At 37.9% G+C, this 27,988-nt stretch overlaps 1 protein-coding gene across 4 annotated transcripts; it reads left to right on the forward strand.

The window, feature by feature from the left end:
* The first annotated feature begins 1,820 nt into the window (after positions 1-1,820).
* Positions 1,821-27,050, forward strand: Mospd1 (motile sperm domain containing 1). Of its 4 annotated transcripts, none has more exons than XM_026405620.2 (6): positions 1,821-1,947; positions 15,000-15,253; positions 15,367-15,442; positions 17,343-17,560; positions 23,239-23,306; positions 23,412-23,535. In XM_026405620.2, the coding sequence occupies exons 2-6, from the start codon at positions 15,100-15,102 to the stop codon at positions 23,445-23,447; spliced, it is 552 nt and encodes a 183-aa protein (XP_026261405.2). In that variant the 5' UTR covers positions 1,821-1,947; positions 15,000-15,099; the 3' UTR covers positions 23,448-23,535. The 4 variants fall into 4 exon arrangements, with proteins under 4 accessions (XP_026261405.2, XP_026261406.2, XP_026261403.2 ...); XM_026405618.2 differs by lacking the exon at positions 23,239-23,306 and adding an exon at positions 25,413-27,049 and having other exon boundaries at positions 1,828-1,947; positions 23,412-23,573; XM_026405619.2 differs by lacking the exons at positions 1,821-1,947; positions 23,239-23,306 and adding exons at positions 1,965-2,204; positions 25,413-27,049 and having other exon boundaries at positions 23,412-23,573.
* Positions 27,051-27,988: the final 938 nt, after the last annotated feature.

A 27,988-nucleotide genomic window follows, 5' to 3' on the forward strand; every position in this document is an offset into this window, starting at 1 on the left:
TGTTGGAAAAGCATCCTGTAGTTTACATTATCACATATACCATATACAATATCATATTAAAGCCTCCTAAGAGCCTGGTAAGCTGTGTTGGCCAAGGATTCTTGTCCCTATTTTAGGGATGAGGAAACCCTGCCATGGTGTATCTTGTAATATAATTGAGGAGAAAGCAAATATACCTTAAAAGATAACAGATGCCCACTTTTGAAAAAGAATGTTTTATAACAGACAACATGCAAGGTTTGAAATGATGTGGAGCCCAAGGGTAGCCTGAAGCAAATAGGAGTCAAATGTCACGTAAATCAAGGAGACACATCTGCATTTGGAAACTAAGTTATTTTCCATGGGCATCATATACTTTTCTATGCTCAATTCTTATATGAGCTATACCAATTACATTTCCCACAACCACATATTGTACCACAAACCAGTCTGACCTGCAAGGGAAGTACAAGCGTTAGTCCTTTTGCAATGCTCTGCTGCCTAACCAGTTTGTGTTTGCAAAAGCAACCCATGGCCAGGTCAAGATGAAGATGTGCTGGTGAAGGGAAGGTAGTTGTTATATGAGGCCCTTTCCAGAATCTTTTCTGGGCTTACTTAGAGCTTCTGATAAGTGGAAATATTTCATTTCATCAAATTGTTTTAGTGTCTTTTCTGGATCAGGCAGTGTATGGGCAGCTATGGGCTAGGCAGGAGAGAAAGGAAGACATACACATGACTAGTGATTACCTTAGGAAGAAATGCAAAGCAGAATAAACTATATTCTATGGTGATAGAGCAGGAATTAATAATTCTCATGGAAAATTCTGGAAGGTTTATGGAGAAAAATGGCATTTCCATGGGGACTTGAAAGATGGGTACATATTCCAAAGAGAGATAAAGACAATTATAGAGTAAGGGAAATCTTTGAGCAAAGATATCAGAGGCCTGAGCCTAAGGGATATCTACTGGCATGTCATAGCTTGGTTGGGACAACTAGAGAGAATTCTTTGGGCTTTATAGTTGTGGACTGGGATCATAGCCATTGCACCTTACTCTTCATTTCTGAACAAAATTAAAGTTAAAATTTGAAAATTTTATCTTTAATAATACCCCAAGAGGCCTATGGGAGTTGGTGACAATGTAGCCTCTTTTCAAGGAGTATTTGGGGCAACCAATAGTGGTGAGTTGTCCTAGGTTCCACTGTATTTTATGGATGGCCAGTTTATTTGATGGGAGTATTGGGTGCATCGGAAGAGGATTGCCAAAGGCCTTATGTACCATGCTAAAGGGTTGTAGGTTCAGCTGAGACTGAAAGGGGTTAAGCAGAATGGCAGGGATATTTATCTATTTATCTATCTATCATCTATCTTTGTATCTATCTTAGATCCCTCTTGCTGCTGTTTGGGAGATGGTTTAGACAGAGGGAAGAGTGGAAGAGTCCAAACAGGAGATTACTGCAGCAGTCCAAGCAGAAAGTCAAAGAGTCCAAGCAAAAGTCTTAACACCGTCTGTGTGCTGGACTCTGCCATGGAGTTGAGAAAGAGGAACTGTCAATAAGACATGCCTCAGAGGTAGAATCAACTAGGTTAAGTATTCACTGGGTGTGTGTGGGATGGAGGAGGGGAGTGAGACTGGTCAGGAGTTAGTGCAAAGAGAGGTGGCCTTCTGAGTCTCTAGTCGCCTCAAGGGGATAGGGAGGGAGAGGCAGCTTAGAGGACCGAGAAAGAAGAAGTTTGTCTTAAGCAGAAGAAAGAAACCCGAGAGACCAGGTGGCGACACCGAAGCCCCGCCCCCGACTCCACCTCCTCTCCCTCTTCCCACCCACCCTCCAGCCAGACTCATCCTCGAGGGCGGGGAGAGGTGGCATTTGAGTCCTCCGGTATCCCAGCAGGCAGTGCAGTCTGGAGACGCTGACAAAGGAGTGAAGGAGCAGTCGCAGCTGTTTTCCGAGGAGCTGGTGTTGCCGAGGTGAGAGTCCCCCACCGTCCCGTCACCCACTTCCTCCGACTTCAGGAAAACATAGAAGTTACGTGGCCGAGAGCCCCCGCCAAAAGAACAACCCGTACCCAAAGCCTGGGCTTGGCGCGGTGACTGACAGCGGGGCTCAGCGGTGCCGGGATGCGGGTGGGCGGTGGGCAGGAGGCAGAGGGGCTCCTTACTGCCCGGTCTCTGAGTGTCAGTGTCCCCGCTGCTCGCGGCTCCTCGTTGCAGGATCCGGCCAGCTGGTATGTGGCTCTCCCTTGCCCGGGCGAAGGCAGTCTCGGGAGCCTCCGGGTGCCTGCCCGGTGGAGTTCGGTTGCCCCGGGGATGCAGCTCCAGGGACAACTCTTAGGCGGACGTTGCGAGGAGGGCTGGGGGAGGGAGGTTGGCTCCCTGTCCGGGGTGACACTGTCCTCGCCCTTCCTCCAGCCTACCAGTCCCCCCAGCGAGCTACTGGAAGGAAATGGGGGGGGGGAGCTGGAGCGTGGCGTCCCGGGATGGCTTCAGCTCTGCTCTGTTTGCCTGAAGGCAGATGGAAGTGGGATGGAGAGCCAGGGGAGGAAAGCGAATGCTTTCTTGGAATTATGGAGTGGGGGAAGACAGGGGTGCGTGGCCTGTATCCTTTACCCCTCCCTGGACCTTCGCACGGATCCTGATGGTTGCACCAGCTGCTCGGCTGTAAACAGGCTCACATGACTGGTTTCACATGGAGCGGGCCGGTGTGGGGACGAGGGCTGGAGAGGCTGGGCCCAATCAGGTGGAGCTGAAGTCTGAGGACGGACTACTCCCCTCCCAACCCTCCAGCCCCTTAATCAATGCTCTCGCATTTCTCCTTTGGGGAATGTAACTGACATCTGCCCTCTCCAGATCGATGTGGCATTTCTGTCTCACTACAATCCAAGGAATCTCATGGCTGGGAGGGAGGGGGCAAATATGAAGTGAAAACGGGTTCTTTGGGTTTTGCCTAGAAAGCAGTCCTGTTCTTTCAGCATGCATGCATTCTCAAATGTAAATTCCAGAAAAAAGGAGACTTTTTCGGGCAAGGCACACATGGGATTTAATGCATTCTTGATGAAAATCTTGTCCTCGCTTCCTCTAAGTTCTGAGAAATCTCTGCCTATAAAATATCACATTCAGGAAATTGACTGAGGGGTGGACACCAACTTTTAGATTACACATATATTTGCTATAAAATGTGGGAAATTTTGGAAAACAGGAAACAGGGCCAAATGTATCCCACAAGTTACTGACATCTACATACCCTGACAGGATGAGACATGGAACTAGTTACTGAAGCATTTCTAGAACTCTCAAAACAACAATGGATATTTTAAATTGGGGAATTTTTGAAATCTATAAGGGGTAGTTGTGAATAGATTTGCTTTACATGTAATATATAATTAATGTAACGGGATGTATTCAGTAAAAAGTTACCTCTGCATAGGCAAAGAAAGAAAGTAGAACAAATAGTATATGAAGGAATGCATATTTCTTCCTTAAATGGTTTATGCAGGGGATGTGGCTCAGTGGTAGAGCATTTGCTTAGCATGTGCAAGGCCCCAGGTTCAATCCCCAGCACCGAAAAAAACAAACAAACAAAAAACACAAAAAATATAGGTATATAATTTTTTTTTTTTTTTTTTTTTTTGTACCGGGGATTTAACTCAGGGGCAATCGACCACTAAGCCACATCTCCAGCCATTTTTTTGTACTTTTTTTAGAGACAGGGTCTTACTGAGTTGCTTACCTCCTCAGATTTTTTGGTTTTAATGTTTATCATTTAGTTGTAGTTGGACACAATAACTTTATTTTATTTATTTATTTTTATGTTGTGCTGAGGATCGAACACAGGGCCTCTCACGTGGTAGGTGAGCACGCTACCACTGAGCCACAACCCCAGCCCCAGCTCCTCAATTTTTGCTGTGGCTAGTTTTTGAACTCAAAATCCTCCTGTCTCAGCCTCCCAAGGAGCTAGGATTACAGGCGTGTGCCACCATACGGGGCTATAATTTTAAAATGGTTCTTTCCCAATGTTTTATATTAAAATTTTTTTCAGAGTAATTTTACATCTAACTTCATTTCCTAAAAGAAAAACAATTAAGAAACCAAAAAAAAAAAGAAAAAGAAAAGTTACACCATTCCTTACTAGCCCAATAGAAGAAGTAATTTGCTACCATTTTTCTGTTTTTTTTTTTATTTAAGATGGAAGATAGACTGTTTTTAAATTTACTTTTTAGTTATAGGTGGACACAATATCTTTATTTGTTTATTTTTATGTGGTGCTGAGGATCAAACCCAGTGCCTCACGCATGCTAGGCAAGTGCTTTACCTCTGAGCCACAACCCCAGCCCCAGACTTTTTTTGGTACTGGGGATTGAACTCAGGGGCACTGGATCATTGAGCCACATCCCCAGCCCTTTTTTGTATTTTATTAAGAGACAGGGTCTCAGGGCTGGGGTTGTGGCTCAGTGGTAGAGTGCTTGCTTAGCATGCGTGAGGCACTGGGTTCGATCCTCGACATCACATAAAAAAGAAATAAAAGATATTGTGTGTCCACCTTCAACTAAAAAATAAATATTAAAAAAAGAGAGAGAGACAAGGTATCACTGAGTTGCTTATAGTCTTGCTAAGTTTCTGAGGCTGGCTTTGAACTTATGGTCTTGTCTCTGCCTCCCAAGCTGCTGAGTGAAAGAGACTTTTAACTCTTTCCTAAAGGTTCGCAAAGGAGCAAATTACCAGTGTTGGTTTGAATCTTGTTTTGCCACCTTGTAGTATTCTGGAGAATCTTTTCCTACAGTAAATATAGTAAATGATTTCTTCTTTGAGGCCCTCGATTTCCTCATCTTTGGTAATAAATGTTTGTTTTAATCTTTAAGGTTCCCTATAGCTTTCAAATTCCCTAAAAGAGTACAGTTTTTGATTGGGAACTACTTTTAGACAAAATAAGTTGGTCTAATAAGCCAGGATAGTAATATTAGTTAAATAACATCCAGTAACAGGAAGTATTCAGAATGGTAATAGAAATTGTACGCTGCAGAATTCTCATTAGATAAATTAGCCATATAGGTTGACCTGTACCTCTCTTGCTTTTCATCAGGAAATTGAAGATGGCCTCGGCTAAATCATGCCTCCCAAATTAGAAATAACAGCAACACTTCACTTTCTTGACCTTCAGGGTGTACTACAAAGTCTGATTCTTTCACTCTTTAATTCAGCTTCTTTCTGAATTAAAGGAGAAAGGCTTAACAGGGTCTCACCTTGATACTACTTTGGTAGTTAGATCACCAGAGCCAGTGTGTGTTTTTTAGCTTTTCTAGGTTTGAAATTTAATTTTGTCATCACGTTCTGAAATTATCTATCAGTCTCAGGGATTGACTCACATCAACCAAACTCACAAAAGATTTCTGATAACATGGATGCCAGGTTACTGACTTACAGTGAGAAGTAGAACTACTAAGCAAACTAGAAGGCCCATGTACAAGTAAACAGCAACCTTTGTTCTAGACTATGTGGAAACACATAGAAATTGCTCATGACCTCCTCTGTTTAGAGGCTATGTGGAAAAAAACTACTATTTTCAACTGGCAGTTGATAGATTTGACAAGATAACTGCTTTATATGTAAAACCATTTCAGTGACACCTTTGTATTTGATATGTCCTAGTCACCTGATTAAACTTGGCTGAGCTCTAAAGCATCTCTCAAGTCTTTTTCCTTTACATTCCTACTCTCTTAGTCTAGGTCCTCATCATCTCTTCATGCCACATTCATTCAACAGTTGTTTATTTTTTATTGTAACTACTCTGGAGTCACGTGTTGTGCTTGATTGGTCAATAGCAATCACTATCCTACTTCAGATCTTATCAGGTCAGTTACCTCCTTAAAGTCTTTAGAGGGTGTGGTGGTTCATGTGTACAGCAATTTGGGAGGCTGAGGCAGGAGGATCATAAGTTCAAAGCTAGCCTCAGCAACTGGCAAGACCTGTTTCAAAAAAAAAAAAAAAAAGAAAAAGAAAAGTCCTTCATATTTCCTCATTGCCTACAGCAGTGGTTTGTCAAAGTTTGGTATGCATCAAAATCAACTAGATGACTCTAAAAACACAGATGTCAAGAATGGAGGAACTTTGGATTGGGTGAAGGGGAGGATGGACAGGGGATTAGTAGGGTAGGAAAGATGGTGGGATGAGATGGACATCATAACCCTAGGTATATATATGATTGCATGAATGATGTGTCTCTACATCATATATAACCAGAGAATTGAAATGCTGGGCTCCATTTGTGTACAATGAATTGAATTGCATTCTGCTGTCATGTACAACTAAGTAAAATAATTTTAAAAATAATAATTTAAAAAACCCACATATACCTGGGCCTCACTCCCAGAATTTCAGATTCAGTAGGTCTAAGGTGGGAACCAGGAATTTCCATTTCTACCAAGCTCCCAGGTGAAGCAGTAGTTACTGCACTTTTGAAAACCACCTGCATAGGGAATCCTAAACCAGATTCTTCACTTAGATTTTTGGTTTTCACAATCTACCTCCAGTTTACCTTTCCAACTTATCTCTTGCCACTCCCCCCAGACCTACTATTTTTAACCATACCGCAGTGCCAAAGCTCATTGTGTCCCTTTTATGTCTCTACACATATTCCTGGAATTCACCCCGCCCCATACTCCTATTGCAGACTCCTATTTGGTGAAGACAGACTGTCACTTTATGCTTCCACAGGACTTTTTTATTTACTGGCATATCCATATCCTAATGACTGCTGTGTATCTGGTTTTTTTTCTGCTAGATTGAGGTAGATTTTAGAGGGCTAAGACAATGTTTTCCTCTTTTCTCCCTAGCATAGTGCCTGGTTCTGAGTAATAAGTGCTGAGGAAATGTTTGTTGAATAAATTTGAGATTCTAAAACTTCTGAAAGTGGTATCTTGTAGCAACACGTTTCACATAATGAATTAATATAGATGATGCTTTGAGAATTGTTTATACGTCTTGAAATAACCAAAGACATTGAGATATTGTAAAACATGGGAGTAGCATGTTTATTGCAATAGGATCATGCTTTTTCTTTTAAGGATTTTTTTAAAGACATTACTGGGCTGGGACTATAGCTCAGTTGGTAGAGTGCTTGCCTCACATGCAGAAGGCCCTGAGTTCAATCCCCAACACCACAAAAAAAGAAAAAAAAAGATATTACTGTAGGGGTATTCTTTATTAATCTTAAAACATACACTATGCAACTTTGATATCTTGCATATGGAATAGCCTGCCACTACATATCATTGGTAGCAGTCAATACCATTCGTAAAATATCAAATAACACCAAAAACATAGAAAAATATATAAACAACATTGCCTACTATTGAGCAATGAACATTAACATATAAAAGGAACATTATGACATTGTAAAAGAGTTGACTTTAAGAATATAGCCATCAAAAGTCCTAATAGTGGGAATTCAATGAGGAAGGGAGCTGTTTTTTAAGTGGGAGGGAAAAGGTTTTAATACTTGTGAGACTAAAGCCACAAAAAGTATTGCTCTTTGCTGTTTAGCATTTACTCGGCTTTGGCAAGAACTCCACCCAGTATGGAGGACAGAGATAGCCCCTGTACCCAGATAAAAGGGGCTGGCCTGAAGGCAGAGAGCCTGGGGCTCTGAACAGAGTAAACAGCAAGAGCCAGGGAGAAAGGGCTCAGGGATTTAGTTCAGTAGCCAAGCACTTGCCTAGCATGTGCAAGGCCCTGAGTTTGGTCCTCTGCTCCAGGAAGAAAAAAAAAGCCAGGGTGAGGTGGTTAAGCAGCCCATATACTGTGTCCAAGCAGATGGGTCACTCATTTCTGGGGAAGAGTATACTTTGAACCACACTTAACTGTTTTTTTTTTTTTAACATCTTGAACCACATTGGTACAAGAATCCCTGTAGGAACACTTATTTGTTTTGATTTAATTTTTCATGCAGCCTCCTTTTATTTTTTCTTTTTATTGGGGTACCAGCTATCTAAGATTTACTCTGCATCTAATTAGGATTCTTTGCCTTCTTTGTCTTATGGACAAAGTGGTTCAGGGGCACTTAACCACTGAACCACATCCCAGCCCTTTTTAAAAATATTTTATTTAGAGATTGGGTCTTGCTAAGTTGCTGAAGCTGGCTTTGAAATTGTGATCCTCCTGCCTAAGCCTCCCGAGCCGCTGGGGTTACAGTTGTGAGCCACTGCCCCCAGCTCTTGAAGCCTCCTCTTTCCAAGGGGAAGAAAATGGGGGCTGTTTTTGAAGAGAGAGGGCAGGTGAGAATATGCTCTTAACGGGATTTCTGTGTTCTTTAACAGTCTTAAGTTTTGAATCTATGGTGGTAAAACATACTGAAGAACCCCTGTTCCTCTGCTCAGTGCAAGGGAAAAGAATCACAATTTGGAGCACTGGTCTCTGGGCTGATGGTGGAAAGCATGTGTGAAGATTTCAGTGTTTGTGTTGCTTCTTATGAGAGAGTAGTTTGCAAACTTGTCACAAGGTGGTGTGCACACATAAGGTTTTCCTTGGAGTTTCATTCAGGATTACTTTTTCTGTGCTGTTAGTGCAGGGACAAGGCCAAGGCAGTCTCCTGTATCACCATCTCCCAGCTGCACTGTCTGCCTAGAAGGTCAGGGGCATATCAGAGCCATGGATTTCTAAGCACTGCTGGCCCAGTTTGACTCTGAGAAGCCAAGGAAGAGAAATGGAAGGGAGGGGAGAAGAGAGGCAGCTGGGGGTGCTGATTCTCTGTGCTCTCCTCTTGCCCCAACCCAGAGCCAGCAGCCACCTATGATTTATTGTGCATCTAATTAGGATTTTTTGCCTGTTTTGTGGACAAAGTATATTCAGCTATGGGTTGGGGAGTCACATTCCTTGATGGAGGAGACAGTTATTAGTAGATACCAGTAGGGCAGCTGATAATCTCAGTATCTGCTAAGGCCAGCAATGAGCTTGGGTTCTAATGAGAGATGCAAAAACAAACAAAAAACAATATGGCATATGCAGGAAATCTGATTGAAGACTCAAAATTAATCAATATAGAATAAATGTCAATATATTGAATCCATAAAATAAGTATATTAAAATACAACATTGGTGATATCCATGGAGAGCAGAATATTTAAAGGAGTGTTGCAAGGAGGGGGAATTAGAACTAGGCTTTGAAGAATACATAAAATTTTGTCATCCAGGGAGGAAGAATGGGGCAAACCTTGGTTATTAATGTCGTAGTGAATAGTTGCTGACAGCCACAGCTACATTTCACAATCAGGAAAAGAGAGTATATGTAACCCAGCAAGTGAAATTATCTCTTTTTTTCCTTGTAAAACTGAAAAGGAAACATGAATCAAGACAATGCAGTCTTGGTCATGACTTGAATTTTGGATCATTCTTTGAGAATTCTGATCTTCAAAAGCCAGGCATTTTTTGAGAGACAGTGTATGTGTGGCAGTCCACACCAGGGAGGCAGGACTTTTGAATTGAAACTGAAGAGATAAGGACCATAGAAGGAAGTTAAGTTTGGAGATCAGAGTTGTGTGTCCCCTTCCCTGTGCAGTGCTGGGTAACTATCTTAATCATCCTGGTCCTGTTTTTCTCATCTGTCAAGTGAGAAAGATTGGGAGTTAACATTCTTTGACTTGATGTGCACTTGGAAAGCAACTTTAAAAACCGATCTGCAGTGAGATCTTACTGGCTTAGTATATAATCTCTCCCTAGGATTTTTACACTGTATCATTTTGTAATATGGACTGGAGCAAAGAGAAAGTGTCAGTCTCCCAGAAAACCATCAATTAAAATCAGGTGTTATGTTTCATTATGTTTGTTGGCAAAGTTGTTAATACTACTCTGGTGACCTGGTGCTAATTCTTCCCTAATTTCTACTGGTTGGAGTTTAGGAGGCAAATTTATATCAGAGCTAAGATAAGTGATAAGTGGAAAGAGGAATATGAAAAGAAATAATAAACTGCTCAAAAATGATTGAACTTTTCTTTAATGGTGACAAGGAGATGGTCTATTTATGATCCATGGGGAAATGTGTACATATTCAACCAGCAAACAGAAAGCTTCAAAAGGAAAAGAATCACTTTTAAGCCCTTATGCAAAGCTAGTAAAAATTCTACTCTGACCTGTGCCAACTGACTTCTCCTTACTCTTCAAACCAAGAATTTCATGCTCGTCTATGTGGTTATTTTTGACTTCCCAATCGGATTCGTGAACCATCTCATACTCTTTTATAACAAAAGGTGGCATAAGAGTTATACATATTCCTAAGTTGCAAACAAATCTTTGTTTTTTTCCTCATTGTAATGAGTTTCTGTTGTATGAAAAGTTTTAAATAATTGAAATCTTACTTAATACATAGTGTAAGGTTTCCAGTAAGTTATTTAAGGATCAGAAATTAGAAAATGCAGTTAGCAGAGTTTTTAACATTGTTTCTAAATTATTTCTCCTGTTTTAAAATTAACACCTTTTCCCCATTATGCCCTAGTAAAGTTGTTATTTTTTTTTGTTTAATTCAGTCTTTTTTTTCTTTTTAGTCTTTTGTTTCTTTAAAGTAACTATTCATATGGTTCAAAATTAAAAATACAAAAGGATGTCCAGAGATAATTTCTCTCCTTTTCCTGTACTCAGCCACTCAGTTTTGTTTTATTTTTTCTCTTCATGGATGATGTGGGTATCCTTCCAAATATTTCTACTTATATCCAAGAAAAAAAAAAACCTTTTTTTTGGGGGGGTTACTGGGGATTGAACTCAGGGGCACTGAACCACTGAACCACATCCCCAGCCCTTTTTTGTATTTTATTTAGAGACAGGGTCTCACTGAGTTGCTCAGGACCTCACCAATTTGCTGAGGCTGGCTTTGAACTCATGATCCTCCTGTCTCAGCTTCCCTAGACCCTGGGATTATAGACATGCACCATGGTGCCCGCTTACATATTCTTTTTTTCTCTTTTCCATATAAATGGTAGTATGTGCTTCCTACAACACTTCTTGCTTTTCTCATTTAACCCTATATAGTTTGGGGGGGTGGGGAATTGCTGGGGATGGAATCCATGGCCTACCACAGAGCTACAGCATTAGCCCCCACTTAACCCTACATTTTGAAGATCAGTCCATGAAAAGCTACACAAAGAGCTTCTTATTTCTTTTTGACAGATATCTGGTATCCCAATGAATGGATACACCATACTTAAATGAATCCCTTATTAATGGACACTTGGGCTGTATCCAGTCTTTGCTTTGAACAATTAGCTTGTATTGAATGCCAAGCTCTGTTCTCTGTACTTCACATAAATAATTTTATTTAATCCTCAGTGCTTCAAAGCAAACATTCCATATACATAACTTCATAGAAAGATACCAAATAAATTCTTACAAGTAAACTGTGGATTCAGGAGTATGGGCATTTAATTTTGACAGGTTATGTCAATTTACATGCCCACCAGCAATTGTAAGAATGTGCCTGGTGGCTTCCCACCATGTGCTATCAAGTTTTTTAAAAAAATTTTTACTAATCTGACAGGTCACACACACGCGCGCGCACACACACACACACACACACACACACACACCACATCACAATATGGTTTTAATTTGCATTTCTCTTGTAAAGTTAAACATCCTTTTGTTAGCCAAGAATAATTTTATTTCCCTTTCTCAAAATAGAGTTTGCTGATTTTTATATTGAATTGGCTTTCTCAAAAATTGGTAGGCCCTCTACTAAGGAAATTAGCCATTGCCTATAATGTGAATTGCAAATGTTTTCTTGGTTTTGATTATAGTTTTTTTTTTTTTTTTTGCTGCTGGGGGTGGTGGTGCATGCCTGTAATCCCAATACTCAGGAGGCTGAAGGAGGAGAATCATGAGTTCAAAGCCAACCTCAGCAACTTAGCAAGGCCCCATCTCAAAATTAAAAAAAAAATTAAAAGGACTAGGGATGTGACTCAGTGGTTAAACGCCCCAGGTTCAATCCTTGGTCAAAAATAATAATAAAGATTTTTTGTTATGCAGAATTTTAAAAGTTATATAGTTAAATTCATCAATATTTTTGGTGTCTGGTTTTATGTCATTGTTAGTCTGAGATTACAAAAAATTTTTTCCCATGGTTTCTTATAGTGTTTTTATAGCTTTGTTTGTTTATATTTAAAGTTTTGATCCATTTGGAATTTTCCCTGAAATAAGGAGTGAAAGATAAATTCAACTTTATTTTTGTCTAGACGGCTACTCAGTTTAACCAATTATCACTAATAAATCTGTCTCCCACAAATCAGAGATGCTACCTTTTATCATAAACTAAATTCTCATCTCAGCAGAGTTTTACAATGAGACAGTGCATACTATTTAGTGACATCAAATTTGGATCTTTTCTTCCTACTAGCCAAGCTTCCTATGAAAATAATTATAGAGCCTAGTATTTTCTATTGAAAAAAATAATATGCCATACTTCTGAGAGCCCATTATCCAAGTAGAAATGTGTATGGCTTTGATTAAAAGAAAGAAATTCAGGGCAAATAAAAAATGCAGAATTACAATTATTTAATCAGATGTTTTCAAGAATAATTTGTTTTATTTTATGGACATGGATGCAGTTTAGTATAATGGAAAGGAATTCTAGACTAGGGGACCTGCTGACCTTCACTACCACCAGCCTGGTCTCTTCATAATTCAACAACAAAACCAAACACTTAGAATACTGCCTGGCCTATAATAAGTGCTATCTAAGAGCTTATCAATCATCCAGTCTATATAATTAATAAAAAGTTTGTAATGTTATGAATTATTCAAATGCTAAATGTTATTTTTTAAATGATTTTTTAGTTGTAGATGGACACAATACCTTTATTTTATTTGTTTATTTTTATGTGGTGCTGGGGATTAAACCCAGTGCCTCTCGCATGCTAGGCAAACACTCTATCACTGAACCACAATCCCGGCCCCTGTTAAATGTTATTAATAACAAAAATTTCAGTAGACCCTATTAGCTCATCAAAACAAAACCCAGAAACAAATTCAACACTGTTATGAACTGTATATATGTTATAAAGTATATGGATATAAAGTAGACTGATTACCTGAGACAGTCCATGAATTCAGTGCCTTTTTATTTGTGGTCCCCTGGGTCTGAATACCTTCCTCCCAACATTTAAATGTGTACCTATCTTTTCTTTGGGGGGCTGTCTGTTAAATTTTTTTAAATGGTACATTACTCCTACATATTAATGGGATTCATTGTTGCATATGCATTCATCCACAGAACATAATTTGGTCAATTTCATTCCCTAGTACCCATATTTTCTTTAATATTTTATTTTTTTTAGTTCTCAGCGGACACAACATCTTTGTTGGTATGTGGTGCTGAGGATCGAACCCGGGCCGCACGCATGCCAAGCGAGCGCGCTACTGCTTGAGCCACATCCCCAGCCCCATATTTTCTTTAAAAACCACCTCACATGCCATCTCCCGGTCTCACTTCCAGGCAGACTTATTCCTGTAGTCTTCTGATTCCCTAGTACGTTTTATACAACAGTATGCATTATAACAGAGGCAGTGTTATTATTTTTGTCTCACCAATTAAACTTGAATTTTTTTTTTTGTGGGAGATTGAACTCAGGGGCACTCTGCCACTAAGCCACATCTCTAGCCCTGTTTTGTATTTTATTTAGAGACAGGGTCTTACCGAGTTGCTTAGTGGTTCATTTTTGCAGAGGTTGGCTTTGAACTCATGATTCTCCTGCCTCAGCCTCCCAAGCAGATAGGATTACAGGAGTGTGCCACTACACCCAGCTAAACTTGAACTTCTTGAGGGCAGGGCCTAAACATTTTATCTTTATATCTCTGCTGGTCTCCTGATGTAGTTCCTGGCATAATAGCTGTCCATCTGAAAGAAAATAATAAAAATTTGCACATGTAATTTTACAGTTTCATACTTGATAAAAGTTGAAAAGGCCTCATTCAGAAGAGCATTTGAGCCCTGCTAGCTGATAAAAGCAAGTAATTTATTCATTGGTTATATTTCCCTCTGAATGTATGAGAACCTGACCTCAAAATATTAAATGTTTTATAGCCTATTTTAAAGGTGTGAGCTACAGAGTGAAAATCATTTCTGTGATTTTATGTTTTAACTTTTGCTTTTTTTGAGTATGCTGGATCAAATCCTGCTTTTTATTTTTAAAAGCCACACTTTGGGAGGGACTTGCTGAATAAGAATATTGATTAAAATTAGATTAGGAAATAAATACAGAACTATTACACTTGACAGTGAGACTTCTGCCAGCCACAACCACCTGGACCGCATTCAAGTCCAGAAGGAATCCAAAAAGGCCTCTGAAGTTGGAGGAAAATAGCTCTTACGAAGCCTGTGTACTTGACATAGGAGGGGAGGAATGGTACCTTGCATGCCAAAGCCCACTTAGTGACTGAATTTTCAGTGAAAATTCCAAGGCCTGCTTAGCTTGTCTTGAGTTTCAGTAGAAAACAGATTAAAAGAACTCTCCTATCCATGCTGCCAAGGCACTAAATAAAGCATTGTTGACAGGAGTGTAAAAGTGATTCTTGTGTTTTTCTCCTATAAATCTTGGAAACTTCCTTTGTTTTATTTATTATTTTTTAGTCTTTTTATTGTTTTAAAAAAATCTTTAAGAGTTGATTTGGCTCACAAAATCAGTTGTGACAATACTTAGTTTATTTTCCTTTAAAAAATATGAAGTTTATACAGTGATGTTCCTTTGATCTCACCTCTTTGAAAGGAGATGATTACTTTGAGAAAGACTTCTTTATTCTTTTTATTCAAGTATTTGTGTCATCTATCATAGGTTGAAATTCTGAATGTGAAAGGAACATGTCTAAATTTCTTTGCATGATCTGGTCAAAGCTCTGTCAGCAAGCCAAGAGGAAAGGTCAAGAGGCACATTTCCATGATTCAGGGCCTACTTTCATTCACACTAAACCTGCTTTTTGTGAAGAGACTGTAGACTAATGAAAATCAGTATCATTTGGTTTTCCTTCTCCCTTTCTCCTTCTATTTCTAGATTGCCAAAATGCTTTGGAGCTTTTAACTGAAACGAAGAAAAATCCAAAATAGATCCGAATCTGTAAAAACAGAAGCTGCAGCAAGAGGATTCAGTGCCAATGCATCAACAAAAAAGACAACCAGAGCTAGTGGAAGGAAATCTTCCCGTTTTTGTGTTTCCCACAGAGCTAATATTTTATGCAGATGATCAGTCAACACATAAACAAGTGTTGACGCTGTACAATCCCTATGAGTTCGCCTTGAAGTTCAAAGGTGAGTCTCCTAGGTCTTTCGTCATGAATTTTTAACTAGTCCCTACTAATTTTTTACTTATAGAAACTAATTGTTTTAAAAACACTAATGGCCATTGTGACTTTTTCTTTCAGTTTTGTGTACTACTCCAAATAAGTATGTTGTCGTTGATGCTGCAGGTGCAGTAAAGCCTCAGTGTTGTGTGGATATGTAAGTCAAAATCACTTCCTGGTAACACATTTTCAGTGCATTAATATTTATGTTTTTAACTGGAAAGGGATCTTGAAGTTATTCCCACATAAGCATTGGTAATCTCTTGAATTTGTGATGACATTTTGTCTATCAAAACTTAAGAAGTTTCTAAGAGATTCCAAACAAGTCAACCAAATAATAATATTTCATTATGTTGGCACTGATTTCCATGTCAGTATTTCCTCAATTGTTTCTTCCTTGTAGTTTTAGTAAAGGCAGAGATATTTATGAAGTTAAAGTTCTGAGTTATTCCTTTTTAATTTTTCCCGCTGTAATAGGAAATTTAGCTTTCTTTGGAATATCCTCCTATTACAATGACATTTGAGAAACTAGTAATGCTATGATGTAAGAACAATGGTAATGTGAGTTCATCTGAAATGATTCAGCTAATAAGCCTGGAAGTTAATCTATATAAACAGGAAGCAAAGCATGTAACTTCTCATCTGTAAAAGGTTATCTGAGTGCTTCCAGATAATTGCATCTTAGAGTGTCAGATAAATGATTGTTTGTTCAAGCTGTTCATGTTTAATTTTCACTTTAGACCTAGTGGTGACCAGATGGATCCATTGACCAGCCCTTAATTTTCGTTGCCACATCAACTTTATTTGTTTAAATCTTCTTTGAGAATAAAAAGCAGAAGCCTTTCCTCTTCAATATATTTTCTTCATCTCAAAGCTGTAACATGATGTATCTTTGAGAATGTGTTTCTTCCCCCCATACTTTTTTTTCTTTGCAGTATTGGGAATTGAACCCAGAAGGGCCAATGAGCTACCAATGAGCTATATTCCCAGCCCCCTTTTAAAAAGTTTTCTTTTGAGACAGAAAATGGGTTTGCTAAATTGCCTTGGCTGGCCTTGAACTTGCCATCCTCCTGCTACATACTCATGAGTCACTGGGATTACAGGAGTGCACCACTGTGCCCAGCTGTACATTTCTTTCAATTTTTATTCAGCCTATAATAGGCAAGGGTTATGCCATAGAAATTTGTAGTCTAATCAATTTTGTTACCCTTGACCTAATTGTTTTGCATTCCCTAGGAAGAAGGAAGTATATCTGAAAAATGGAATTGCAAAATCTCATAAAAATTACAATGCTTTATACACTTTCCTTTTAGAAAAATGCAGAGATCTATTATTAGACTTCTGGTGCACTGGTCATAGTGGATTAATTACTTATTCGGTTGCTTATTTTTACCTGTGTGTATGTAAGTCAATTTTTAAGTCTTGGGTGAGTTTTCTTAGTTGAATAATAGATAAATGAGCCAGGTGTGGTAGTGCATGCCTGTAATCCCAGTGGCTTGGGGGGCTGAGGCAGGAGGATCACAAGTTCAAAGCCACCTTCAGCAAAAACAAGGCACTGAGCAACTCAGTGAGGCCCTCATCAACTCAGTTGGACCCTGTCTCTAAATAAAATATTTAAAAAGGGCTGGGGATGTGGCTCAGTGATTAAGTGCCTCTGGGTTCAATTCCTGGTACCAAAAAAAAAAAAAAAAAACAAAGATAAATGGCAAGAGAAATTTATGATAATGTTTGTGGGGGAGAAACTGTTTCATATATTCCTAATTAGGCAATATTGCTTTATATGGATGGCCAGAAAAAAAGGTCATTGCTTTACCTATCATTCTTTTACTTAAGATTTTTGTCAGTGTTTTCAAGTATGTGCTTTCATCAAATATTTCAATTACCCATTTCTTTTGGGGTTGTACTATGATTTTTTTAGCATCATTAGTAAATTTCTATTTTTTAAAGTATTTGGTTATAGTCGCTATTGTTTTACTGCATTGAAATCTCTTGCTGCATTCTGTTTGACAGGCCCCAAGAAACCTAAACAGTAGCTTTTTATTTTTTGTTGCTTTCAGTGTGATTCGTCATAGAGATGTTCGATCCTGTCACTATGGTGTAATAGATAAATTCCGTCTCCAAGTTTCTGAGCAAAGCCAGAGGAAGGCTTTAGGAAGGAAAGAGGTTGTTGCTACTCTTCTCCCATCTGCAAAAGAACAACAAAAGGAAGACGAGGAAAAAAGAATAAAGGAACATTTAACTGAAAGTTTATTTTTTGAACAATCGTTTCAACCAGGTAGTATTGCGTGTTACACATTTCTAACTTTAAAATAATCAGGGGGCTAATAATGATATTAGAAATGTAATCTGCCACTCTAAATCTACCAACGTAATCTGCCACTTTAAATCTAGTCAACTACTTCAAAACTGAACCTAGAATCGGGTACCTGAAATACAGCAAGAGACCCAGAGCTGGATTTTCAGAGGAGAGAATAGCCCTAAGTAGACCAGCCTGTAAAGAGAAGGCAAATGTTACTGTAGCCTTTAAAAATGTAAATATAAACATATATGCATATTTTTATATACTGGATATTGTCTATATATTGGAGATTTAATATATATATATATATATATATATATACACACACACACACACACACACACACATACATGAGACTGTAATTGGATGCTGTAAGCATCATCCTGTATGCTAGTATAATTTGGCAATTATATACTTTTGTTTCTATGACTTTCCTATATCCTTTCTCATTTAATTAGTTTGAAGGAGGAGAGAGATTGTGTTTGGCAACAGGCCAAGCTTAGTACACTGTTCATATTATTTTGAAAAAAAATCTCATTAAAGTTGAAGTTAATTAAACTAAGTAGATTATAATATCCCCTGTGGGCTATTAATTGAATCCCTCTCCATTCCTCATTTCCTCCCAGCTTAGATATTCAGAAGTGTTATGATATATTCTTTCAGCATTGACACTATGCTCACATTCAACTCTTTGGACGTCATTCCCCCTCCCTCACAACTTCTCATTATCTCCCCCCTACACCAATTATGAGAGGAGGGAAATAAAATTTTCCACTGAAAAACATGGAAACTTTTTGCTGTAGTGATATACAAATGTGATAGCAGCTGTCCTTCAGATTGTGACATATTGTATTTGAGGGATTTTTAAAAATCTACTTGTCATTACATTAATTCCTAGATCCATATCAGTTTGTTCATCTTTGAATGTTTATTTCAGTAAGATAGGGAGAAGTGCCTTTTTGGTGTACTGTTGCCAAGTGTCTTCTCAGTCCGTGCACAGAGAGCTCAGATTTCCTGATGATAACAGGACTGCAGACTAGTTAGTAGATTGTTTTCTTCTCAGAAAATATTGGTAATTGACAGCACCATCTTTTCATCTTTCTAAGAAACAACCACTGAGAGAGAACCTTTGTCAAATGTAACAGTGATAGATCAATACTGTGAGGTTGACTTATGAATTGTAAGGCTCTCCCTTCAGAATGCCTCCTCTGAAACAAGAAAGGTCATTGAATGAGCATTTGTGGTGTTTTTTTGACATTAAATTCATCCATTAAAGGGGTCATTGGTGATCATTTTGTATGTAACAGACTGGTTTAAAGCCAAGAGTAATAAAGGTTAAGTTTGTATTTTTTTTTTTTTTTTAGGGTACCGGGGATTGAACTCAGGGTCACTTGACTGACCACTGAGGAACATCCCCAGCCCTTTTTTGTATTTTATTTAGAGACAGGGTCTTACTCAGTTGCTTAGAGCCTCGCTTTTTGCTGAGGCTGGCTTTGAACTCATGATCCTCCTGTCTCAGCCTCCCAAGCCACTGAGATTACAGGCATGCGCCACCACAACCAGCAATGGTTAAGATTTAACAGTTTATGTACATGTACATATAAGGAGAACTTTATTGTTTTTTTAATTTCTTGGAAAGCATCTTAACAACCTAAAAAATTATAGTAAGTATTGTTTTGTTCTTCTTTTACTTTTATAATGAACTTTGATATCTAAAGTATATGAGAGAATTCTTCTAATTCTAAAATTGGAGTAGGTAGATGAATGAAGATAGGTGACATTGTCCTAATGGTGGTTTCTGTTTTGGAGAGGAAAAAAAATCTCTCAGCCATTCATGTCAGGAAGCTCATAGGAAGCAGGCACTTTGTCTTGTTCACCACTATGTCCTCAGTACTAGCACAGAGCCTGGTCCAGAGTAGTTTCACAGTAAATGTATGAAAGGGCTGAACAAACGGTCCACTCAAAATCCTGGCCAACATGTTCCATTGATGAGTAGTTAACCCACTATAGCTAATCATCCAGAAAAAAATTGTGTAGTTTTTTTTCCTTTTAAGTATAATGATGACTGACTGTGTCTAGGATGACAAAGTGATATTTAAAAATTTCTCCTATTAAATTAATAATAATTTATGTCTGTTTTCCAGTATGTAGATTCTCTGTTTTTTTAATTTACGTCTCTCTGCACTAAAATGTCAAAATAAGTTGAGGGGCTGGGGTTGTGGCTCAGTGGTAGAGCACTTGCCTAGCATGTGTGAGGCACTGGGTTCAATCCTCAGCACCAATAAAAAAATAAATAAATAAAATCTATTGTGTCCATCTACAACTAAAAAAAAACATTTAAAAAAAATTTTATGACAATGGAATGTATTACAATTCATATTACACATATAGAGCACAATTTTTCATATCTCTGGTTGTATACAAAATATTAAAAATAAGTTGAGATTGTTTTCTGTAGGATTTTTTTCTGGGAAGTTTTAAAAGGTCATTATTTTTTCAAGTTGTTAGCTTTGAAAACGTTTCAACAAAAAGCATATCAGAAGCATTGGAAATGCAAGTATCATGAGACTCATTGCTAAAAAATAGTTGAAGGCTATATCATGAAAAATTTGGATTTTAAAGTGTATTGAAAGTTGGTAAAATGAGAAATTTTTTCTCAGGTTTATTGTATAAAAGACATATAGCAGTAAGAAATTCAAAAGGAAAAAAAACACCTTTAATAACACATACTTAAGAAATCTCCTTATGTAACTGTTCCATGTTACTTTCCAGACCATTCCAATGTGTATAAATACAATTTTATATTTTGTGAGTTTTTTCATTTAACAGAAATTTAACTGTTAAATGAAGAGAAACTCACAAAGTATACTTTCATAAAATGCTAGAGCCCAGGTTATTAAAAAGATAAAAAATGTAGCTGAATCTTAATTACCTAACTAATGAACTGCTGTGTCTTGGCTATGTTTCAGTCTTTGCCCTCTGGCTAAAGAAAATGATGCTCTTTATTATTGTTTATAATAATGCAAAATTGAAAATGACCTGAAAGTCCATCAATTTGGGAAATGATTAAATTAAGAGTGTTCATAAGACAGGGTGTTAGGCAGGTATTTACAAGGATCTGATAGAATGATAGATGTTTATATATATATATTTTAAATTTTTTTCAATTTGTTCTACTTAGTTGTACATGACAACAGAATGTGTTTCAATTCATCGTACACAAATGGAGCACAACATGTCAATTCTCTGGTTGTACACAATGTTTATATATTGACACAGAAAAGGCTTCAAATGTATTTCTTAGTGAAGGGTGAAAAACAGTTATGTAACAGTACATATAATATGACCTCATTTATGTAAAGAATTATTTTACATGTTTATGTAGTCATTTATGAAATCTGAAAGGATATAAACCAAGCTGTTAATAGCATTAACCTATCTGTAGGAGGATAGGATTGTGGAGGAAACTTTGTTTTCTATATCTTGTTTTTGTGGTGCTGGGGGTTGAGCCCAGGGCCTCATATATACAAAGCAAGCCTTCTGACACTGAGTTACACCCCCAGCCCTGTTTTCTATATCTTTGTACATTTTTTATAATCATGTAATATCAGGAAAAAGGCTATTTTCATTTTGTTTTTGGCATTTCTCTAAATACCAAATTCTTTGAAATTATTTTTATTGTAGGTTTGTAGTATGTGATGTAGTTATAAATCATAAATATTTTCCTTGAAAATTTATCTTAGCAACAAATATAAATGCCAAGTTATTTGATTTATTAACTAAAATGAGATGGTTTTTTAAAGATATTTATACTATTGTTGCATCCCAAGCAATAATTATGAAATATCAATTTGTTTTTTACCTATCTGGCTTTGGTGAGGTTCAATTAGACTTTACAACAGCTGAGGTATTAATAATTTAGAAAAGCTTCATTTAATAATAGAATGAACAGTATTATTTCATTAATAAAACACCAAGATCGTATTGCTGTTGGCTATTTTTAATGAAAGGAAGATTAGTGAGAAAGCCACATAACAGAAAATGCTGTTGTTGGGTTTCCTAAAAATAAGGTTATGTATATTGTACATATGTAGCTAGAGCTGTAGAATAGCAGGCTTGATAACAAATCTTTGAAAAAAAAATATTATTTGGTAGCAGGGATTGAACCCAGTGGCAATTAACCACTGAGCCACATCCCCATCCTTTTATATTTTATTTAGAGACAGGGTCTCGCTGAGTTGCTTAGGGCCTTGTTATGTTGCTGAGGCTGATTTTGAACTCGAGATCCTTCTACCTCTGTCTCCAGAGCCACTGGTATTATAGGTGTGCACCACCACACCTGGCCTCTTAATTAATTTTTAAGTGTATATTACAGTATATAGGAACCTGATTAACTATAGGGACCTGGTTGCAGAATAGATCTCTAATAATAGATCTTGCATAATTGAAAATTACACCTATTGATTAGCAATTTTATCCCCCTCCCCCAGACCCTAGAAGCCACCATTATACTCTCCAGTTCTATGAGTTTGACTATTTTAGATGGCTCATATAAGTGGAGTCATGCAGAATTTGTTGGTAACTGCCTTATTTCACTTAGCATAAATTTGCCAGATATTGTTTCTATAGTTTTCTTCTTTATTATGAATGAGGTAGGGCAAGGAGCAAGAATTTTTATGGGCAACTTTATAACCATTCAAGTAGTGCTTTTTTTTTTTGGTACCTTAACATTTTTTACTATGGTAGCAGCATGCTATAGTTATCGGGATCAAATCTGTCTGGACACCTCCCTAAGATATTGCCAGAAGATAGTGCAGCTCTACTGTAATAGTCTTACATGGAGGACAGATGTTCCTTAATTTATGATGGCATTATGTCCCAATGAACCCACTGTAAGTTGAACATATCCTCCAGAATTGCATTGGTTACCCCTGGACCTCATATTTTAGCCATATAGTCCACTGTGGTGTATCAGTTGCTTCCTCTGATGATTGTATGGCCGACGTCAGCTGTGGCCCACTCCTGCTGCCCTGTATCATCAGAGTGCCATGCCTCATATAACTAGCAAAAGAGCAAAATTCAAAGTGTAGTTTCTACTTAATTCATAATGCATTCACACCATCTTAAAGTCAAGCCATCATTAAGTCAGAATTTGTTTGTAAATATAAAATAATCCATTGGAGTACAGGAAGAAAATATTGAACATCAGTGTGTTTTTAGCACATTCTGTGGTAATTCCATTAGTATGTTTTATATTAAACATACTAGTATAGAAATTGTGCATATAATTTATAAATGTACATGCATTGATGTTACATGCTTGAACACTTTCTACTTACTATGGTGGAATATCAGGGTGGGGCAAGTTGGTGACCACTTTTTTCAGTAGGAACTTAGTAACTCATAATGCCATTTCAGCATACCATCCTGTAATGACTCAGAGCAGTTATGCTTTATAGACTTCCAGATAAGTGCAACACATAGGTCCCCATGGAATGGGAATGATGGGGGAAGGAGTCAGAGAAGATAGCCAAAAGAGAATCCTAGTGTGTGGTGGCCAGTATTTTTTGTTTTGGTACCAGGGATTGAACCTAGGGGTACTCAACCACTGAGCCACATTCCCCAGCCCTTTTTATTTTTTTATTTTGAGACAGGTCTCACTAAGTTGGACCTCAAACTTGCGATCCTCCTGCCTCAACCTCCTGAGTCACTGGGATTACAGGCATGCACCACCACACCCATCTGGTGACCATTATTTGTAAGGAAACTTTTGTCTTCAGTTTGCTTGGGTTTAGAAGCAAGCTCAGGGATTTTTGTCTTTTTACAGAAAACAGAACTGTCTCCTCAGGACCTAGTTTACTAACTGTCTTCCTGGGAGTGGTGTGCATTGCAGCCCTGATGCTGCCCACGCTGGGGGATGTGGAATCGCTGGTGCCTCTCTACCTCCACTTAAGTGTGAATCAAAAATTAGTGGCTGCTTATATCTTAGGTAAGGGTTTTAAAGATGCATTGGGGACATATGTGTAGGATTTTATGTTGGGGGGTTATGGGGTTGATTTCTTTTTTTGAAAAACGGTAAAAGATTCTTCAAAGGCATGTTGAGGTTGGGTGCACTTGGAGATTTAACTTTTGGCTCGCATTTAGTTCTCTTTGACTTATTTATCTAGTGCCTAAAACTCTATTTACTCCATAATTTTCCTTTTTCTGACTTCTGGTGCTATAATGTACGTATACAATGCATATATTTCATAATACAGTCTTTCTACTTGCAGGAACTGCTCCTAGAGAAACACTTAGACAAGGTGCACACTGCGATAAGGATGAACAGTGCAACCTTGCTTAATATTGTGAACCTTTCTATTTAAACCAGTTCCCTGATTTCCAGTTCATTCTTCCAGTCATCCTGGCTTCAAATCCTATAATTAATTATTTCAATTGAGCAAACATTTATTCAGTGCCTTCCGTGTGTCGAGCATCGTGACTGTGGTGATGAATGACTCTTTCTTCATATTCTCCTCTCACTTCAACTCTTTCCATTATTCTTTCAGTATTCCCTACTGTGCTCTAAATTGTCTCCCCACCTTCTGTCTGTGTTCTTTCTCAGTCATCCTTCCCCTTATTCTCTTGCCCCCTGAAACCATCCATCACATTGATGTCAGGTTGATTTCCATTCTGTTTTGGTTTCATAACCATTCCCTACTCAAAACTCAGCAGTTGACCATAGTCTACTGGATGAAGTAAAACTCCATAGTTCAGTGCTTAATACTCTCCACAATCAGCTGTGCCTAGTGGCGCATGACTGTAATCCCAGAGGCTTGGGAGGTTGAGGCAAGAGGATCATGAGTTCAAAGCCGGCCTCAGTAACCTAGTTGAGACCTTGTCTCTAAATAAATTCAAAAAGGGCTGGTGATGTGGCTCAGTGGTTAAGCACCCCTGGGTTCAATGCCCAGTACCAAAACCAAAACAAACAAAGCCTCTCCACAATCTGAGAGTTCCTTGAACCAATCTTGTCTAATTGCCCTCCTATATAAATCCTTGAGTAAAGCCTGTTGGGTTATTTATTGACTCTGGAAAAATTCATCTAAAGTCCTGGTCCTCCCAGGCCCTTGCTCATGCCGTGCCCTCACCTGGAATGCCTGCCTATCCCATTGTTCTGTATCTTTTCTATCATCTTTTAAGGGGACAATCTTTGGGGACAACTATGTTGACTGCCTCAGCCTTACATGATCATCCTCCTTTCTCATGTGTGTGTGTGTGTGTGTGTGTGTGTGTGTGTGTGTGTATGCGTTTCCCTGGGGATGGAACCCAGGGCCCTACACACGTTAGGCAAGTGCTCGACCACTGAGGTACACCCCCAGCCCATAAACACATTCTCATATTATTAAATGTTTATGGTCTTGTATGCAGAATCACTAAAGAAAAGCAGGAACACTGCTTCTATCTCTGTGGCCCTAGGGCCCTGATACAAATAGGCTCTTGAAGCTTCTGTTGACAAAGCTTGCTGGCTTTACTAACACTTTAAAATGGCATGTCTGCTATTATTATAGCTGATGTGATGGATAAAGTAGGAGGTATGTGTGATGGTGAGATGAACTATGGCCAGACATTAGTGATTTAATTAAAATCTATTCAGTGAGTGCCCATTGATGTTAATTGGATTTTTTTCCTGTATAATATCAACTAAATTCAAATTGACTTTGAGGTCTTGGTAGAGTGTCTGCCTGTGTGTTATATTTTATTTATTCATTGAGGTCTGAACAATTGCTTATTGAATGGAAAATGCAGTACAATGCATGTCTTTAACTGTTCTCCTGTTTTTTCCTTTCAGGTCTTATCACAATGGCTATACTTAGAACGTGAGCAAGGATTTCAACCAACTTCTGAGTAAATTTATCTTGAAAATATGAATGTGGACTGCCTTTTATCTCTATTTCACTCTATTAACATGCTACAAACTATTGAATGATTTCAAATAACTGCAAATGTATAATATATATTTTTAATTTCTCTATAATTTTATTTGAAGGATGCCAGCACATTATGTTACAGACAGACAGCAAGGCTGCTTCTGAGTGACACCTAGGAAACTATTTGAAGAAACTTTTTTATATCTATACCTGTTATGCAAAAGACTTTAAAACATTTGTTATTTTCTCATCTTTTTTCTAATTCACTTTGATTGACAAGGGTCGTGTGTCCTTCAAAGCTAAAGGCTGAAAAGAGCAAACAGATCAGCCTAAAAATAAAATTACATTGACTTCCTAGCTATGAACATCAATGTTACTCTCTATGTAAATTATACCTTGGCCTCTATCATTGTGAAAAGTTGCTATGGTGTTTCTGAGAGTTTTACAGTTAATATGTGGAGGGTTAAAAAGTATAAGGTACTAAGGGATAAAAACAGTATAAGGTACTAAGGGATCATGCTTATCCTAGGGTCTCATAGAAGACCGGACATATTTAACTCATCTTGTGAACTACAGATGGGTTATGGTCCATACACCAAGCATATGGTTTTTTTTCAAAACCTAATTGAAGTAGGTTGACCTGTTTGGTCTGAGAGTTCTAAGGGAAGGTAGGCATTTGTTTAGTTAGTTTGCCCTGGCTTTACCTCTGGTTAATGCTTTATGTTAATAGGGGGAAATCCCTTTATCTTTTCTCCCAAGCCCCTTGCCTGCCTGACTGTAAGTGACTTGCCCAGATTGGGATTATCAGGTATCAGATGGTTTCTGTAGAGATGACTTTTTCACCTTTAAACTCTTAAGCTGAGAATGGAAAACCCTTGATACCTGCATCTATTTTATATCAGTCACTGAGACATTTTTAAGTTTTTATTTATTAAACTTTTTATTTATTAAAACAACTTTACCAAAAAAGTCCCCTAAGCACAACTACTTACATTTCTTTATAGCCTCTTCTGATCTCTAATACATACATATATATATGCACGCATACACATATGTGTGTGTGCATATATATGTATATAATATGCAGTTTTAACTGTTATTGTCATAGCAACTGATCTTTTGACTTAGGATTTTTATCTGAAAGCACAATGTATTGAGAGTCTCTTGAAAATCATCTTTCAGATCTTTTTATAGAATGAATTTATGCACTGCTACTGTAGCATTCTCAAGGAATATACGTAAAAACAAATGTATGCCTGAAATTGGTGTTTGGAGAAAACAGTTCTGCTTCTAAAAGCTTTTATGTCTAGTCTTTCATAGAAAATCATGTTTGACCATTTGGGGAGCATAAATCATTCAGTGGATCATGTCTGTACATTGTGTAATGACTGAAAAGCACATAAATATAATCTACTTTGAACTTTGTTAAAAAAAATGTTTGGGAGGCTCTCCCTCTTGTCTCTCTATCCATTTTTCAAGTCGTGTGTGTGTGTGTGTGTGTGTGTGTGTGTGTGTGTGTGTGTGTGGTAACATTGTAAAGAACAGAAATTACTCTTAAAAAATAAAAGAAAATGGAGGCATGTGTTTCACATTGATAGAAAGTTTATTTGGGTTAACTCAGGAACTCAGGTTTTTAACTCTCCTATTAAAGTTGTCTCAGATTTCTATGAGTTAAATAGGGAAAATAAGAACAGTGAAATATATGAGCTAGAAATGTCCTTAGTTTCTTGTTTTACCAAGGTGGTTAATTTTTTTTTTTGGTACTAGGGATTGAACCAAGGGGTGCTTTGCCACTAAGCTACATTCCCAGTCCTTTTTTAAATTTTAATTTTGAGACCACTTCTCACTAAGTTGCTTAGAGCCTCAGCCTCCCTAGTAGCTGACATCACAGATGTGTGCCATCATGCCCAGCTGGTTAATTCATTTTTAAAAAAATATTTATTTATTTTTAGTTTTTAGGTGGACATAATATCTTTATTTTACATTTATGTGGTGCTGAGAATCGAACCCAGTGCCTCGTGCATGCTAGGCGAGCGCTCTACCACTGAGCCACAACTCCCGCCCCTGTTAATTCATTCTTAAAAATATTTTTTTGTTGTAGATGGACACAATACCTCCGTTTTATTTATTTATTTGTTTTTATGTGGTGCTGAGGATAGAACTCAGTGCCTCACATGTGCTAATCAAGCAAGTGCTTTACCAGTACCCCAGCCCATAATTCATTCTTTTTTTTTTTTAAGTATATGTCCACATCCAATTCCTGGAATTTGTGAATATTACCTTATGCAGATTTCTTTTAAAGAGAGAGAATTTTATTATTTATTTTTTAGTTTTCCGTGGACACAACATCTTTGTTTGTATGTGGTGCTGAGGATCGAACCCAGGCCACACGCATGCCAGGCGAGCATCCTACCGCTTGAGCCACATCCCCAGCCCCATAATTCATTCTTAATTTAACTTTCTGAATATGTAATAATCGTGCTTCAAAAATTAAAAG

The sequence above is a fragment of the Urocitellus parryii genome, chromosome X (genome assembly GCF_045843805.1).
Source record: "Urocitellus parryii isolate mUroPar1 chromosome X, mUroPar1.hap1, whole genome shotgun sequence".
NCBI classification, from domain to species: Eukaryota; Metazoa; Chordata; class Mammalia; order Rodentia; family Sciuridae; genus Urocitellus; species Urocitellus parryii.

What these genes read in the sequence shown, in the direction of transcription:
- Mospd1 (XM_026405618.2), top strand. Translation starts at nt 15,100, where the DNA reads ATGCATCAACAAAAAAGACAACCAGAGCTAGTGGAAGGAAATCTTCCC. An exon ending in CCTCAGTGTTGTGTGGATAT is followed by an intron (nt 15,443 to 17,342) that starts GTAAGTCAAAAT and finishes TGTTGCTTTCAG; the next exon opens with TGTGATTCGTCATAGAGATG. An exon ending in TGAACAATCGTTTCAACCAG is followed by an intron (nt 17,561 to 23,411) that starts GTAGTATTGCGT and finishes GTCTTTTTACAG; the next exon opens with AAAACAGAACTGTCTCCTCA.